The following is a 17,793-nucleotide window of genomic DNA, read 5'->3' as shown; positions in this document are numbered from 1 at the left end:
ATTACTCTTGTTTGTGTTTTGTTTCAGAAGATTTTCTAGGTGAAAACACAGTGTACATAGAAGATTTGAGAAAAACTCCCAGCAGTAGACAGATCTTGTCCCTACAGAGTCGACCGGGAAACCCCGACTACATCAATGGCTCTTTAACTGTAGAGGTACGATTGTTGTTTACATCATTGATTGTCTCCCTTCACTTTATTTTTATTGTTACTAATTGATAAATGTAGCAGGTTTCCTCTACAAGATTGTGTCAAAATTACCAAATGTTTGACATCCAATATAGCCGATGATTAATTAATTAATCAATATGTTCTAGTCGTGTTGTTAAATAAAACAATCTTTAATTTTGATTTTAACTTAATTTTGATACCAAATAGATGTACAGTAGTTTATAATATCTCAGATATTTGACTTTCATAGCGATTTACACATTTTTCACAGAGTTATGGCCCTTGAACTAAAGATATACGTAAATTATTTGGGCATGATAGGGGACATGTATTGCTTTAGCAGTACTCTCCGAATGCTTGTTTCATGTACGTTCGTCAGAATATTAACAAAAACATTAATCCACAAACTTATATGAGAATGCAATTTTTTTGTTTTGGGGTGGGGTTCATACATGTACATGTACCTCCATGAAGAGAAAAGAAATAACAGAGAATCTTTCTATATATACTCTTCAAAAGAAGAAACGCAAAACCACATTGTCGTAACATTTGGAGAATTGATTTAATTATTGAATGGTGAGTCCGATAATTACCAAATGTTGCAGGATTGTTCACAATTCACTCTAGTCCATTGTGAGTAAGTGATAGGACACACCACCAAGGTCAAGGTCATCTGGAGTCAATACCGGGTGTGGCCTCCGCGTGTGTTGACAACTGCCTGGCACCGCCTGCCCATTGAAGCAACCAGAGTACGGATGACGTCCCGGGGGATGGTGGCCCACTCGGCCTGCAAGGCTGCTGCCAGCTCGGGCAGGGTCTGGGGCTGTGGTTGTCGCTGTCGGAGGCGTCGGTCCAACTCGTCCCATAGATGCTCAATTGGGTTCAAATCCGGTGATATCGATGGCCAAGGAAGGACATTAATGTTGTTGTTCTGTAGGAAAGCCGTTGTGAGACGTGCTGTGTGAGGCCTGGCGTTGTCATGTTGGAACACTGCGTTGGCGTTGGCCATAACTGGAACAATGTGTGGCCGGAGGATCTGGTCAATGTAGCCCTGTGCATTCAGGTTGCCCTGCACGTGGACCAGGTCAGTTCTGCCAGTGTGTGAGATGGCTGCCCACACCATGACACTACCCCCGCCGAATCTGTCCACTTCCTGCACGCAGTTTGCCGCATAACGTTCACCACGACGCCTATACACGCGACATCTTCCATCATGACGTCGGAGCAGAAATCGGGACTCGTCACTGAACCACACCTGTCTCCATCGCAGTTGAGGCCATTGTCGATGAATCTGGCACCACTGCAGTTGGAGTCGATGGTGTTGTGGTGTTAAGATGACACCTCGAACTGGACGTCTGGCACGAATTCCTACCTCAAGTAGGCGGTTCCGTACGGTCTGGTCGGATATCCTGCGCAAACCTGGTATTGCTGCGGCTGTGGAGGTGGCAGTAGTCAATCATTCCCGAAGGTGGCGTACCCGGATGTAGCGGTCCTGCCCGGGGGTAGTGACCCGTGGTCGACCGGATCTAGGGAGGTCACGTGTTGATCCATGTTGCTGGTAACAGTCCCACAGTCTGGAGATGGTGCTTGGGGACACATGGAATGCCCTGGCAACGGCCGTTCTGGATTCGCCTGCGTCTAGTCGGCCGATGGCATTGTTTCTCTGCGGTTCACTGAGACGTGGCATGTCCTGGATTGTCAACTGTCGGCCAGATACAGAGGCCAGGCAAGCGAACACCCTGCACTTTTATACTGTCGGTGTTCATGTTGCACGTGCAGACAACGCACGTGCAGTGGTGACATGGTTTGCACGTGGCTGCGTTTTTGCGAATATTCACATTTTGGAACTTTATTGTACAGTAGCTGCATTTTATCAAATGTAACCGTGGGAATGTGTTTGGGACATGCAATGACCTTATATTCACAAAGCATGAACCGGTAGGAAACATAAAATCGGAGTTATAACCCATTTGTACCCTTTTGCGTTTCTTTTTTTGAAGAGTATATTTCACTTTTTATTTTTTCCGTTTTTTGTTGTTGTTGTTTTCAGTTTCTGTTCATGGATTCAGCGGAAGCAGAGATGATGTTTGATCTCTCCAACATGTCATCCATACCCAACAACCAGTTCTCACCCAAGAGGCGCGGCGACACCGCGGTTCGACAGACAACACCAGGGGGCACTGTCGTCACAGGCCCCGCCTCCGACAGGTTGCATAACTCACAGCTCGAACCTGGCTACAATGGTAAGGAATATTGAAATAAATCTAAATTCGGGCCAGTTCCAAAACTGATCAAGGGGTGTATGTGGTGTGAGATTTGTGTTTGAGAACTGTGTGCTGTTTGATGTGTGTGAATTTTTTTACCCTTTTTATGTAATGTAATAATCATTAATTAGTTTAAGGGACTATCCTGAGTTTTTAGCCCTACAGCAAGAATAGTGTTTGTTCCCCCCCCTCCCCCCCCCCCCCCCCCCCCGAAAAATAAATAAACACACATCCTGCATTTACCTGTTTTTATATGTTAGACCCTAGTTTTATCCTGTGAAAATGGACTCTGACTTTTGTCAATCTACCAACATGTAACACATCTGGATAAAGTTACAATAGCATGAAACAGTAATCTGTAACTTTGTAACGGGGAAGACAACCGTAAAATAAGACTATAGCTCGTCTCCATGACAGTTACTTCTCACAGGTACATGCATTTTAAAACATATGAAAATGGTATCAGAAACACTCCGGATGTATGGAAATGGATAACCTAAACAATAAAATATAATAAAGTTTGATTTCAATTTTCAAAAAAAACATCTCTAATAGTGTAAAATATGTGGAAGAGTTTCAAAAACCAGGGTCTGTTACTGTATCATGTTTTTTTAATATAAATCATTATATGGATAAACACATTTTGAATTAACATGTACCTTTGGCTGAATCATTTCAAACTTAGAAGAAATAATAAATTTATATATACAAAATTATTTTAGACAAAAATCAATATTGAGATACTATAAGACATTACGATCGATGTCCAAATATGCATTGGGTATTCATATTCTAAGCCAGAAAAAACTTAAGTACCTGGTAAATTATTATTTTAATAATGTAAAAATATTTTATTTGCCGAAAACATTTTCAAATGGCTACAAACCAGGGGTGGGGAAAAGCCCTTTTTTGCCGGTCTCGGACCGATTCACAATCTTTGAGACCGAAATAATTTTTTGAAAACATGCGTTTGCCGGTCCCACTTTTATTATTTTTTCGGTCTGAAGCGTCTGTCCATTTTTATTATTGGAAACAACTTTAATCTGTTATTGATGTTTCTGCAACTCATTACTTACCTACTTCACTAACAGGTGTTTATTTTGAGTCGTGATACATTTAAACCGGTCACACGTTTAATACAAATCAATCGGTCATGTTTTGTTTTTCTATCAATGACCGGAAATAGAAACGTTGAACACGGTGAATGAGCTATTTGTGTCACTTCTCAGTTTGTTCCTGCACAGGTGTCGATCGGTACACAATTACAATAGGTTTAATTAAGTCGGCCAGTAATCTTTAATAGCACTGTGATCATGAAGCAAGCGCGTAATAACAAAATAATTACATCAATGGGATTAGCACCAAAAACCGCAATGAACAGTCGGTCACAACCGGTCACGAGATTAAAGGTTTACTTATTAGCGATGATACCATTTATTGGTGATAATGAAGGAAGGACGTATGCTTTAATTAAAACAAAGACCTAGAGTTCATCTTTAATCAAAGGTGATACTATTTTTGCAAATATGAATACGCTGCAAGTATGCCTATATTTGTCGACAAAAACAAAACATTTAAGTTTAACGTATGTATACTGTTTTGCTGGGAAAAGCAGATGCTTGCGATTTGTATTGAGATATCAATATGTCATTGCTTACATGGGTAAATAAGAGTAAAACACGAAAACAAGACGAGGTAGATACGGACGACGCGGAGGTTACGGACACAGTTCTTCCCCAGCTAAGAAGAAAGTTAAAGTGCGATGTTTTCAGTCGGCATGGTTGAAGCAATTTAAGTGGCTAATTTGTGATGATGGAGGTCGACAGTTGTATGGGGAATTGTCGGGTCGCGTCGCCAACAGGCCTTTGTAAAATAGTACTTCCGTACATGAACGCTGAGAGACTTTACATGACATTTACATAAAGAGTACAGTGCTAAATGTATTTATTGTTGACTGTTATATGTGTTTTTCATTATTATACAAGTAAATTGCTATTTTCATAATTGAAAATGTCTTGGTGTTTTTTGTCATGTTTATTATGAATGGGATGGGTATATAATATGTTATGGGAAGCAAAATGGTTTACACCGGTTGTCATACACAGTAGCTCAAGTTCAAGGTGAACCAATCAGCTTCGACGTTATTAATCGTTCAGTCGGCAACTTCTATCAATAGTATCATTGAATTAGGTGTCAAGTTGGTTGTTCAACGACACTTATCAGGACGCGTCAATAAAACAATATAGTAAGGAACCATAGCATAATATGAAATGAATTAATATCTTCCTTATTAGAAACATCATTTAATGTACAGATAAGTAGGTGTTTTAATGTACATTGAGGGATTGGGTGTACGTGCAGTCGGATATTTTACGAGCAGTAAAGTCCCGTAAAACGATAATAAACTATAAATTCATCAAGTAGGCCTATAAAATAGTTTTAAATTTTTTTAACCGGGGGGGGGGGGGGGGGGGGGTAGACTACTAATTATGTCATAGGTGGGACCGATTGGCAATTTTGATTTTCCCCACCCCTGCTACAAACTCAGGATATAGCCCTTTATGTTTTAACTAGATCTAGTTTTCCAGTTTTGTTTCCCTAATAGCACACTGCTAATGTTATATCAGTTAGAGTTAATTTTCCTTGTTTTACTCTTTATATCTGAATGAATATGTGATTGGGGCATGATTTATAGATTTTCCATACACATGTATTTACTTGCATAATTCACGATTTGTTATAAGTCTGTTGACTAACATCTGCATTTGTTTTTACTACATTCAAGTATATGTAGTTGACTATCATAGTGTAAAAGATTTTTAGGCATCAAAACAAGTCAAAAAATTGTAAATCACAAACTCATGAGGCCCATATTTTGTTGTGGCACTGGTAAATTGCTCGCCTGATGCCCGATCGATCTAGGATCGATCCCCGTCAGTGGGTCCATTGGTCAATTTTTTGTTCCAGCCAGTGCAACAAGACTGGTATTTCAAAGGCTGTGGTATGTGCTATCCTGTTTGTAGGATGGTGCATATAAAAGATCCCTTGCTATTAATGAAAAATGTAGCGGGTTTTCTCTCTAAGACCGGCCTCGGTGGCATCGTGGTTAGGCCATTGGTCTATAGGCTGGTAGGTACTGGGGTCGGATCCCAGTCGAGGCATGGGATTTTTAATCCAGATACCGACTCCAAACCCTGAGTGAGTGCTCCGCAAGGCTCAGTGGGTAGGTGTAAACCACTTGCACCAACCAGTGATCCATAACTGGTTCAACAAAGGCCATGGTTTGTGCTATCCTGCCTGTGGGAAGCACAAATAAAAGATAACTTGTTTCTAATCGGAAAGAGTAGCCCATGTAGTGTCGACAGCAGGTTTGCTCTAAAAAATCTGTGTGGTCCTTAACCATGTGTCTGACGCCATATAACCGTAAATAAAATGTGTTGAGTGCGTCTTTAAATAAAACATTTCTTTCTTTCTTTCTTTCTCTCTTAGACTATATGTCAGAATTACCACATATCTGACAACTAATACGTGTAGTCGATGATTAACACATCATTGCATGTGCTCTAGTGGTGTCGTTGAACAAAACAAACTTTAAACATTTTTTTTGTTGCAATCTGCACATGGTTAAAGTTTGTTTTGTTTAACAACACCACTAGAGCACATTGATTAATTAATTACTGGTTATTGGATGTCAAACATCTGGTAATTCAGACAGATAGTCATCAGAAAAAACGTGCTACATTTTTCTTAATGCAACAAAGGATCTTTTGTATGCATTTTCCCACAGACAGAGAAGCATATACCACGGTCTTTGACCAGATGAGGTGCACTGGATGGAACAAGAAAAACCCTAATCGGTTGAATGGATCCACTGAGGTGGTTCGATCCTGCGACGCAAGCACCTTGAGCTACACATGTAAATCCCACCCCAAAAATTCCCTAAGTCAGATCAAATATTACAAAGAAAACCTTGATTTTGTTGCAATCTGGGGCGGGACGCAGACCACTGGTAAAACATTCACTTGATGTGTGGTCAGTCTAGGATCGAACCCCGTCGGTGGATCCATTGGACTATTTCTCATTTGAGCCAGTGCTCCACAACTGGTGTAACAAAGGCTGTGGTATGTGGCGACAGCGGGTTTCCTTTCTCAATATCTGTGTGGTCCTTAACCATATGTCTGATGCCATATAACCGTAAATAAAATGTGTTGAGTGTGTCTTTAAATAAAACATTTCCTTGTAGCAACCTGCACATGGGTTAAATTAACTAACACCCACTATATTCTTGTTCTGATGCCTATGTAATGTGTTTATAAGTATCACCTTACAACCTGCATGTGTTTTCCTATTTGCGAGGCTTGTGTGTGTTTTCTAGAGAAGCGGTACAACCGGTATTCGCCCGACCTGGACGGATCCGATTCGCTAAGCGCCGGTCGTTCATCCCCGTATCAGGGAACACGGGAAGACCGGTCTATATCTGCATCAACAGGTAAACTGCATGTAACACTTGAGTATTTACTCATCAGTATAAGTAGAAAACAATAAATATGTGTAGCAGAAATTAAAGGCTTTTTATAATTTGTAATATCTGCTGTGAAATTCTCCAAAGAGATATCACTTATAATCTTGATTGGTCAAATTTTAATCACAAGACATTATTTTGTGACGTCACTGTGCTTGTTTCAGCGCTAAACTTATCATTAGTGACGTCACGCCACTGTCGTTCTGCTAGTTAATGAGTCTACCACTGCCAAATATAGTGACATTCAACCCACATTACTAACATTATTTTACAATTGTTGCAAATGAAAAGAATGATAATGGATGATAAAATGAATACCCCCCCACTCGTGTCTTGTGATATCATAATTTATCAGCACTCATTGATAAAAGTATAAAAATCCTCAGGAAGCCTCGGATTTCATACTTTTATCATCTTGTGCTGATAAATTTTGATATCACAAGACACTTGGGGATTATCCTCTATGTAGCAGAAATTAAGTCTACCTAGCAACAGTAGTACCTTGAGTATTTTTGTGTATTTTTGAGTATTATTGAGTGTTTTTTTAGATTGGCAACTTGATCCATTCTTTGACGTGGTGAGCTAGCTTGCATGTCTCAATGACTCCGAGAGCTATACCAGCTGGAGCATCAGCTCTTGGTAGGGTTACCCAAGCTGGACTGGTCAAAGGGTAGAGACTAGATTAATATGGACCGGACAAACAGAGGACATGAGTCAAGAAAGACAACTGTCTAGGAGAAGCAGCTTGCATGTCACAATGACTCCGAGAGCTATGCCAGCTGGAGCATCAGCTCTTGGTAGGGTTACCCAAGCTGGACTGGTCAAAGGGTAGAGACTAGATTAATATGGACCGGACAAACAGAGGACATGAGTCAAGAAAGACAACTGTCTAGGAGAAGCAGCTTGCATGTCACAATGACTCCGAGAGCTATACCAGCTGGAGCATCAGCTCTTGGTAGGGTTACCCAAGCTGGACTGGTCAAAGGGTAGAGACTAGATTAATATGGACCGGACAAACAGAGGACATGAGTCAAGAAAGACAACTGTCTAGGAGAAGCAGCTTGCATGTCACAATGACTCCGAGAGCTATGCCAGCTGGAGCATCAGCTCTTGGTAGGGTTACCCAAGCTGGACTGGTCAAAGGGTAGAGACTAGATTAATATGGACCGGACAAACAGAGGACATGAGTCAAGAAAGACAACTGTCTAGGAGAAGCAGCTTGCATGTCACAATGACTCCGAGAGCTATGCCAGCTGGAGCATCAGCTCTTGGTAGGGTTACCCAAGCTGGACTGGTCAAAGGGTAGAGACTAGATTAATATGGACCGGACAAACTGAGGACATGAGTCAAGAAAGACAACTGTCTAGGAGAAGCAGCTTGCATGTCTCAATGACTCCGAGAGCTATGCCAGCTGGAGCATCAGCTCTTGGTAGGGTTACCCAAGCTGGACTGGTCAAAGGGTAGAGACTAGATTAATATGGACCGGACAAACAGAGGACATGAGTCAAGAAAGACAACTGTCTAGGAGAAGCAAATTCCAAAATCAAAACTGGGCTGGAGAAGCTCAGAATCTTAGTAAGGAAACTCTCCTAGAAGAAGGAAAACTCCAAACTCAAACCAAGTCCACTGAAGTCATAGCATGGAAACCGAAAGGAAATGTCTGTACATGTACCGAGCTCTAAGATCATCATCATGATCATGATCACTTTGCCGTGTAAAATGTTTTATACATTTGAGTTGTAACTTCCTGTCATTGCTGGCCTGTTATGGCAGCAGTTCATGAGACTGATCTTCAGCTCATCTTCATTTCGATTGTGGTGAAGACTGGAGCCGTAACAATATGGCGATACAGTATCATACTGCGATACGAGGGCCGCCATACGATACATTGAGCTGAAGCTGATAGTGAGCACTCGATTGAGGTGCTTGCATTGCAGGATCGAATCACCTCAGTGGATCCATTCAACTGATTGGGTTTTTTCTCATTCCAACCAGTGCACCACAACTGGTCAAAGGCCGTGGTATGTGTTTTCCTGTCTGTGGGAAAGTGCATATAAAAGATCACTTGCTGCATGAAGAAAATGTAGCAGGTTTCCTCTATTGACTACGAGTTAGAAATACCAAATGTTTGTCATCTAATAGCCAATGATTAATTAATCAATGTGCTCTAGTGGTGGTGTTAAACAAACTTTACTTTTTACTTAAATAGTAGAAAACAAGTAATTCTAATCGAAGGTTAGTTCTTATGACATATTGCATCATGGTACACTTATATTGGTTTGCATGGAAGTCTTTGAATCTTGAAAATTGGTCTTGTGTTGTGTGTATATTTTTTTATCTTTCCACTGTGACATTTAATGAAGCATGACCTATAATCCATACCATCATTCATTTTAAGTGGGGGTTTTTCTCTCTTTTTTTTCTTGTTCAAATAATTCCAGTTTGGTTTTATGTAAAAAAAAGAAAAAAGAAACACTGTTTTAAAATTTTTTTTTAAAATTCTACCAGTCTTTTTATGTGCAATTAGTAAAAAAAAAAAAAAAAAAAAAAAAAAAAAAAAACATTGGTTAAGATATAAATTAAACAGCAAAATATCGAATTTAGTAAGATACAGACATGTATATACATGTACTACTATTTCTTGCTCCAGCCAGTGCACCACGACTGGTACATCAAAGGCCATGGTATGTGTTATCCTGTCTATGGGGTGGTGCATATAAAAGATCCCTTGCTGCTAATCGAAAAGAGTAGCCCATGAAGTGGCGACAGCGGGTTTTCTCCATCAATATATGTGTGGTACTTAACCATATGCCCGACGCCATATGACCGTAAAATAACATGTGTTGAGTGTGTCGTTAAATAAAACATTTTCTTGTATATACTAGTCAAGAAAATATTATTTCAAAGTCCATAAGCAGTCCTTTCTTATTTCAACTTATTTTTGTGCTTATATCCAATTAAGGTTCAAGCACGCTGTCCTGGGCAACACACCTCAACTATCTGGGCTGTCTGTCCCGGACAGTGGGTTAGTTGTTAGTTGGTTAGTGGTTATAGAGAGAGAGAGAGAGAGAGAGAGAGAGAGAGAGAGAGAGAGAGAGAGAGAGAGAGAGAGAGAGAGAGAGAGAGAGAGAGAGAGAGAGAGAGAGAGAGAGAGAGAGAGAGAGAGAGAGAGAGAGAGAGAGAGAGAGAGAGAGAGAGTGAGTGAGAGAGAGAGATATGAGGCTGTGGTGGCCATACACCTACCCAACGAGCCCTTAAGAACTTGCTCTGGGGTTGGAGCTGGTACCAGGCTGCGAACCCTGTACCTACCAGCCTGTAGTCCGATGGCTTAGCCACTGTGCCACTGAGGCTGGTAAGCAGTCCATAAGTAGATGACATTCATCACTATGGAAGAGTATTCATGGTGCGTGGTCTAATTTTTATGTCATTTTGTGGACAAGAATATAATATACGGTATTTAATACAACTTTATTATACTACATGTACACTTGTACCTTACAGTTTGGAATTCACAACAATAAAGGAATTTCACAGTACACCTGTATCTTGACCAATATTTTTTCTTATTTCCAAAACATTTTTCTACATTTTCTTTTTTAAAGATGTCAAACCATATTCAAATAATTGTCCAAAAAAAAAGAAGTTAAAAAAACAATAAACAACCCCACTTCAAATGAATTTTAGGCTGGTACAAGGAGTACCTAGCTATTGTGTATTGTGTTTGAATGTGTTATCGTTATCTGTTTTCTTTCTCTCTACACTACCTATAGTTAACAAATCCAAGCAAAATGGAGGTAACTGTTTTTCTCTGTTTGTAATTTGTTGTTAAACAATTATAATTAATGCTTAAATAATCTGTTAATCTGTCTTCTGTCTGTCTGTTTACCAGAGGCAAAATATCTTATGATTTTTTATGATTTTTTAAATTTTTTTTTAATTTATTAATTTATTTTCTTATTAAATTGTGTGTGTCTATGTGTGTGTGTGTGTGTGTGTGTGTGTGTGTGTGTGTGTGTGTGTGTGTGTGTGTGTGTATGTATGTGTGTGTGTGTGTGTCTGTGTCTGTGTCTGTGTGAGAGTGTGTGTTAGTGTGAGAGAGAGAGAGAGTGAGAGAGAGAGAGAGAGAGAGAGAGAGCGAGAGTGAGAGAATGAGTGAGTGAGTGAGTGAGTGAGTGAGAGTGAGAGAGTGAGAAAGTTTGTGTGCATGTGTTAACTGAAAACTGTTTTTGCCCTTGTTTTGTATGTTTATTGTTTGTTTAATTAATTAATTAATATTTCTCCCATTTTTTGTTTTCTCTTTATTTTGTTATTTTGTTTGGGTTTGTTTTTTAGAAGGATGGGGAGGAAGGTTGTTATTTTTTGTGTTTGTGGGTTTCTTTTTAAAAAAAAATTATTGTTATTGTGGGTGGTTTAATTGAATTGATTTTTTTATTAGTTTAAATTTTATTTTATATTTTTATTTCTTTTTATTATTATTCAATTTTTTTTTTTTTTTTTTTTTTTTTTTTATATATATATATAAAAAGCTCATAAACACTCCTTAACTTCTAACAACCCAGGAACAGTTGTTTACATGTTTTTTTGTGTCCAGTGTAATTTTCATATCTGGTCTGTCTAATCTGCACAAATTGTCTTTTGAACTCTGTCACCGTATTTCAGCTTTGTGTGACTTACATGTGGAGTTACTGTGTTGCACTGAACACACATGTATGCGGCTACGTATTTATTTTATATACTATATCAGTGTTTCTACAAGAAATAAATGTTTTGATATGGCACTAGGGAATTGAATATTTATGATATGGTGAATGCAACCTCAGTTGACAGGGGGTATGGGGAGCCTCCCCCAGAAAGAAAATAGGTTAGGTTAGGGTTAATAAAAAACATACAATAATGATAAGACTCATTAATTTTGTCAAACGGTTAACTTAAAAAAAAAAAAATCTGCAAACATTTTGCAACCCTGTCTGTGGGATGGTGCATATAAAAGATTCCTTGCTGCTAGTCGAAAAGAGTAGCCCATGAAGTGGCCACAGCGGGTTTCCTCTCTTAATATCTGTGTGGTACTTGACCATATGTCTGATGCCATATAAACGTAAATAAAATGTGTTGAGTGCATCGTTAAATAAAATATTCCTTTCTTATAAATGTCTTATAATTCCTTTCTTTGTTAAATAACGACCGGCCTTGGTGGCATCGTGGTTAGCATTGGTCTACAGGCTGGTAGGTACTGGGTTCGGATCCCAGTCGAGGCATGGGATTTTTAATCCAGATACCGACTCCAAACCCTGAGTGAGTGCTCCGCAAGGCTCAATGGGTAGGTGTAAACCACTTGCACTGACCAGTGATCCATAACTGGTTCAACAAAGGCCATGGTTTGTGCTATCCTGCCTGTGGGAAGCGCAAATAAAAGATCCCTTGCTGCTAATCGGAAAGAGTAGCCCATGTAATGGCGACAGCGGGTTTCCTCTGAAAATCTGTGTGCTCCTTAACCATATGTCTGATGCCGTAAATAAATGTGTTGAGTGCGTCGTTAAATAAAACATTTTTTTCATTTCTTTGTTAAATAACATACTGTACATGTATACTACGATATCTGTTTTACATGTCTTATAACACTTACAAGTAGGATTTAGCTCGGTCAGTTGAGCGCTTACCCGAGGTGCTTGTGTCGCTGGATCGAACCACCTCTGTGGATCCGTTCAACTGATTGGATTTTTTCTCAATCCAAAAAGTGCACCACTGCTGGTCAAAGGTCATGGTATGTGCTTTCCTGTCTGTGGGAAAGTGCATATAAAAGATACGTTTGACGTCCAATAGCCGATTGGGACGGGACATAGCCCAGTGGTGGGTGTGGGATCGATCCCTGTTGGTGGGCCCATAGGGCTATTTTTTGTTTCATCCAATGCACCACAACTGGTATATCAAAGGCTGTGGTATGTACTATCCTGTCTGTGGGATTGTGCATATAAATGATCCCTTGCTGCTAATCGAAAAGAGTAGCCCATGAAATGGCGACAGCGGGTTTCCTCTCTCAATATCTCTGTGTGGTCCTTAACCATATGTCTGACACCATATAATCGTAAATGAAATGTGTTGAGTATGTCATTAAATTAAACATTTCTTTCTTTCTTTCTGAACGGAAGAAAACATATTATTACACACCAGTGTAAGATATTGCTCATACATGTATGTCATAACAATCACTCAATATCTAACTATTGTCCGAACCAAAATGTTAACAACTACCAAAAATTGCTCTCCTACCTTTATTTTTCGTTAGATTTTACTCACATTTTGTCCAGACTGGAATCTAGGAAAAACCATTGCAGTGACACAAATTCCACATACTAGATGATAACCATGTCACCAATATCGACTTTGCTGAGATCACATAGGGCAAAAAGCATGTAATTTTGTGCCTGCTGCCATTATGATTTTATATGGAATATTTTCCAAGAGGGGTGAAAGGATATGACTTAATCCAGCAATGTCATAACATGTTATGATATAAAAGCAAACGTGATGACGTCATATTAATTTTTAAAATTATTTTTTGTTCGTTTAAATACATGTATACCACTAAAGATCATTGATTTTATATTAATTACATCACATACTTCGGAGGCTTTCACCCATCTTGAAGAATATTCCATAAAAAAGCAAAATGGCAGACGGCTGAAATCTGCATGTATTTTGCCCTATGCTGTCTCAGCAAAGTCGATACTGGCGACATCGTTACAGTCTCATATGTGGAATTTGTGTCATTGTAATGTTTTCTTTCACAACTTGTGTGTGGACAAAATTTGGATGAAATGTAACGGTAATTAAAGATAGGAGAGTAATTTTTGGTAGATGTTAACAATTTGGTTCGGATAGTAGTGTAATATTGGTGTGACATGAGCGTGATGTAGATCACTTGCTGACTTGTAGAAAAATAACGTGTAGTAGGTCTCGACGTCTGCTTATTTCTGTGGTACGGCTTGTTTGCAGTTGGTTTGTAATAAATAAAATACTAAACTAGCTTGCCCGTCATACCATTTTTATCAAACTCGTGAACAGTGTTGGTATCTGATGAGCAAAAGCGAGTCAGATACCGAAACTGTCCACTCATTTCATAAAAATGGTATGACAGGCAAGGTTGTTTGGTATTCTATATTTAGCATACCGTTTGTCATAGTTATTTGAATTTTAATGTCTACAGATTTTAAAATGTAAGTTGATAATGCTTTCATGATTACTTCAATAATGATTAAAGTGTATTGCTAAAAGATGTATTGTTAAAATAGTTTAACCTTCTGTCTGTTTCTACTAATTCGTTTGGATTTGCATTGTAGTATATATTGATTTATTAATACACTAACTGTACTTAGAAATATAAAAAAATTAAGAAGAAAATGAAATTCACAATCTTGTCAGATTTCACTTAGATAATAAATGCCTCATACCAACTCTTTTTTCAGGTTTTGGAAATGTTTTTGTTTAAGTCATGTTTGAAAAGTATAAAATGTAATGTATTAGTGTTATTTAAAATGCTTTTTCTTTCCCATGATGCATGCCTTTTGTAAAACATTTTGATGTTCTTCGTTGTCATGACATTTGACTTTTTAAAGTATTTAGATTTTTCAGCTTGAAACACTTGGGGTTATATATAATCAGTGAACTGTTTTGTCATCTGTTGGTCTATTTGTACAATATTATGTGTTTAAATAACAACATTTAAATTAGTTTGTTTATTCATCTTCTGTTTTTTCTTTAAAAATCTAAACTAAAGATAATAACAATAATAATAATAATAATAATAATAATAAAGCGAGCTACATGTGTATTTGATCTTAAAAGAAATATTACCCCCATTAAAAGTTTCCCTTTAAAACCAACAGCCAACAACTAATATTCTGTTTTTTAAAATAAAAATCATTTAGTGTGTACATATACCAGCAAATTAGTTCTATAGAAGACAGGGGAGCGACGTAGCCCAGTGGTAAAGTGCTCACTCGATGTGCAGTCAGTCTGGGATCGATCCCCATCGGTGGGCTGGACAACTATGGGAGCCCATACAACCGCGATGGCCCCCAATAGGCTAGGTTCCTGAAAGAGCCATAATTCAAAACTTTATTTAACTTGTTATTATTTTTGTCCTGCAGTCCATCAAAACATGACCCAGAAATCATATTTATTCCAATAATTTATTAAAAAGTAACGATATTAATAACTTATCTACTGAAAATCTAATCCAAATTAGTACTCAAGTCGAATCAGGCTTAGCTATATAGGCCACGTGCTGAGCAATATGCAGTGCTAGTTACTATATTACTTTGCATTTATTTAATTCATCACTATAATCAGTCAATACAGACAGACTGTAAGGTAAGAAATAATATAATAGTTTGTCAGCTGGGTCTGCACATGGTCAAACGGGTATACAGTGTTCGAGATTAAAAATTTTGGGCAGTATCCCAGTTGGATACTAACATTTCAAAATCTGGTATCCCACCTGATAATTTAGTATCCCACTTAAATGAAATTCATAAATAATATCGTAACAAACGTGAACGACGGACGCTGTTACTTAACTTCATTGGTAAATGATGACTTTCATTGTTTCAGCAAAAAATAAAAACGCAGGATTAAAAAAGACAAAAACAACATTATATGGTATCCCGGTGGGATACTGGGTTATTGAAGTCTGGTATCCAAAATTAAATTCTGGTATCCCCAGGATATTGGGATACCGTTAATCTCGAACACTGGTATACATGTATATTTAATAAAACACAGCACGTTTTGATTTTCCTTTTCTTTGTTTCACTCCAGAACAAGATCCGCGTTTCCATGCTGTAAGTACTGCTCCGCAGCCGTCATCTGCAACTTGACCTGTGTGACGGGTGATGCATGGTGATGCCATGATTTTTAACCCCTTGGAAGAAAATACTACTTTCTAATCAAATTGCTCAGCACTTTGCCAGTTCATCAGTTGTCTAGGTCTTGGTTGACTGGCTTGGTTGACTGGCTTGGTTGACTGGCTTGCTTGACTGGCTTGGTTGACTGGCTTATTTTTGTTTCAGTCATAAATTAGTGATTTAAATTTGAAACAAAAAATATATATATATTAAACGTTTAATGATATTGTTTAGGTGATTTCCAATACTTTTTGAAATTCTGATTTTATACCGTGATATGTACTTTCCTGTCTGTGGGAAAGTGCATATATAAAAGATCCCTTGCTGCATTAAAAAAAATGTTGCGGGTTTCCTCTGATGACTACGAGTGAGAATTTCCAAATGTTTGACAACCAATAGCCGATGATTAATTGATCAATGTGCTCCAGTGGTGTTGTTAAACAAAACAAACTTTATTATTATTTCAATGAACTGGTATTTCGTGAACATTTTGAAGAGAAGGTTTTGTTTTATATCTCCTAGGTGTTGTGTATATTGTGATTAACATGACTTTCTTAGGTATGTGCTGCCCCGTGATTGAAGTAACCTTGTCTTGGATCAAGTGTTGATGTTTTACATCCTTGTTTTATAACCCTAATACCTACATGTGTATGTGTATGGTTCCACATGTTTAATTTTCTAAGATACTGGAGGGTTTGGGGTGGGGTGGGGTTTTTTCTTTGTTTTGAGTTTTTTGTAGTTTTTTTGTTTTGGTGGGTTTGGGTTGGTTTTTTTTTGGGGGGGGGGGGGTTGGGGGTTGTTGTTTTTTTGGGGAGGGGGGGGGGGTAATTATTATTATCCCCAGACTAATGACAGTATCAGGGTTGGGGAGTCCTGAATCACTAGTAGCTATGGTTTTTATTACATCAAATTTATCAACTAATCATAGCACTGATATGGAGAAATTTAATTATGTAAAACAAAACAAACAAAAGAGAAGAAGAAAAAAAGAAAAAGGAGAAAGAGAAAGGTAGCATGCTGAGATATTAATTGGAATGAAGCAACGATGTTTTTGTTTGTTTTGTATTTTTTCCGATACCAAGAGTAGGTGTCAGGAAAACAGCTTTATATAAAAAAGATTTAAAAAGGAATAATCAATAAAAATTGAATTCTTTCCATATACACTTATTTATTTGAAGGTCTTCCATAGTAATACTTTAATATAAATTAAACTGGGTAATTTTTATTTTCTAAATTTCTAAAATAATGAATATCGTCCAACTCCCTATATTTGGCAAGAATCACCTTTTCAATTATGGCTTGATGTGCGGTCGGTTTGGGATCGATCCCGGTCAGTGGGTACATTGGGCTATTTCTCACTCCAGCCAGTCAGTGGGCCAATTGGGCTATTTCTCTTTCCAGCCAATGCACCACAACTGGTACATCAAAGGCCGTGGTATGTGCTATCCTGTCTGTGGGATGGTGCATATAAAAGATCCCTTGCTGGTAATTGAAAAGAGTAGCTCAATATCAGTGTGGTCCTTATAACCACATGTCTGATGCCATATAACCGTAAAATAAAATGTGCTGAGTGTGTCATTAAATAAGGGGTATTGAAGACAATTAACATGTGGAACCGATTGACCATTTTTCCCATCCCCCTGACATAAATTTGTCATAATATGGCTGCTGTCTTCCCCCACCCCGACATAAAAAAAATTCATAATATGGCTGCTTTTTTTCCCCTGTGATTGTTGCATGTTTGGTTTTGGTATCTGATTTGTGACTGCTCGTTTCCCTTGTGTGTTCCAGAAATGATAGTTATTAATGGCGTAGAATCGGTGGCGGAGACGGCAATACGGGAACTGATGGACAAGTCGAGGCGACCCAGAACCCCCACCAAAAAAAGCATGCTTATTATAACTGGTGTAAAGCGGGTAAGAAAATCGTCACCT

The 17,793-nt window shown here is 38.4% G+C and overlaps 1 protein-coding gene across 13 annotated transcripts in view; it reads left to right on the top strand.

Annotated features, from left to right (window-relative positions):
- The window catches only part of LOC121386181 (phospholipid transfer protein C2CD2L-like), a 184,020-nt gene that overhangs the window by 141,932 nt on the left and 24,295 nt on the right, over window positions 1-17,793 (top strand). For 6 of the 13 annotated variants that reach the window (XM_041516993.1, XM_041516996.1, XM_041516997.1 and 3 more), the window contains 5 exons: window positions 28-155; window positions 2,221-2,413; window positions 6,810-6,923; window positions 10,727-10,750; window positions 17,651-17,775. In XM_041516993.1, the coding sequence (XP_041372927.1) occupies window positions 28-155; window positions 2,221-2,413; window positions 6,810-6,923; window positions 10,727-10,750; window positions 17,651-17,775 (584 nt within the window). Of the gene's footprint in view, window positions 1-27; window positions 156-2,220; window positions 2,414-6,809; window positions 6,924-10,726; window positions 10,751-15,773; window positions 15,797-17,650; window positions 17,776-17,793 lie in introns of all 13 variants that reach the window. The other 7 variants (XM_041517000.1, XM_041516999.1, XM_041517006.1 and 4 more) reach the window with 4 other exon arrangements.

The sequence above is a fragment of the Gigantopelta aegis genome, chromosome 12, assembly GCF_016097555.1.
Source record: "Gigantopelta aegis isolate Gae_Host chromosome 12, Gae_host_genome, whole genome shotgun sequence".
Classification (NCBI taxonomy): domain Eukaryota; kingdom Metazoa; phylum Mollusca; class Gastropoda; order Neomphalida; family Peltospiridae; genus Gigantopelta; species Gigantopelta aegis.
Note: the sequence above shows the minus strand (reverse complement) of the source record. Positions and strands in the feature narration are given on the sequence as shown.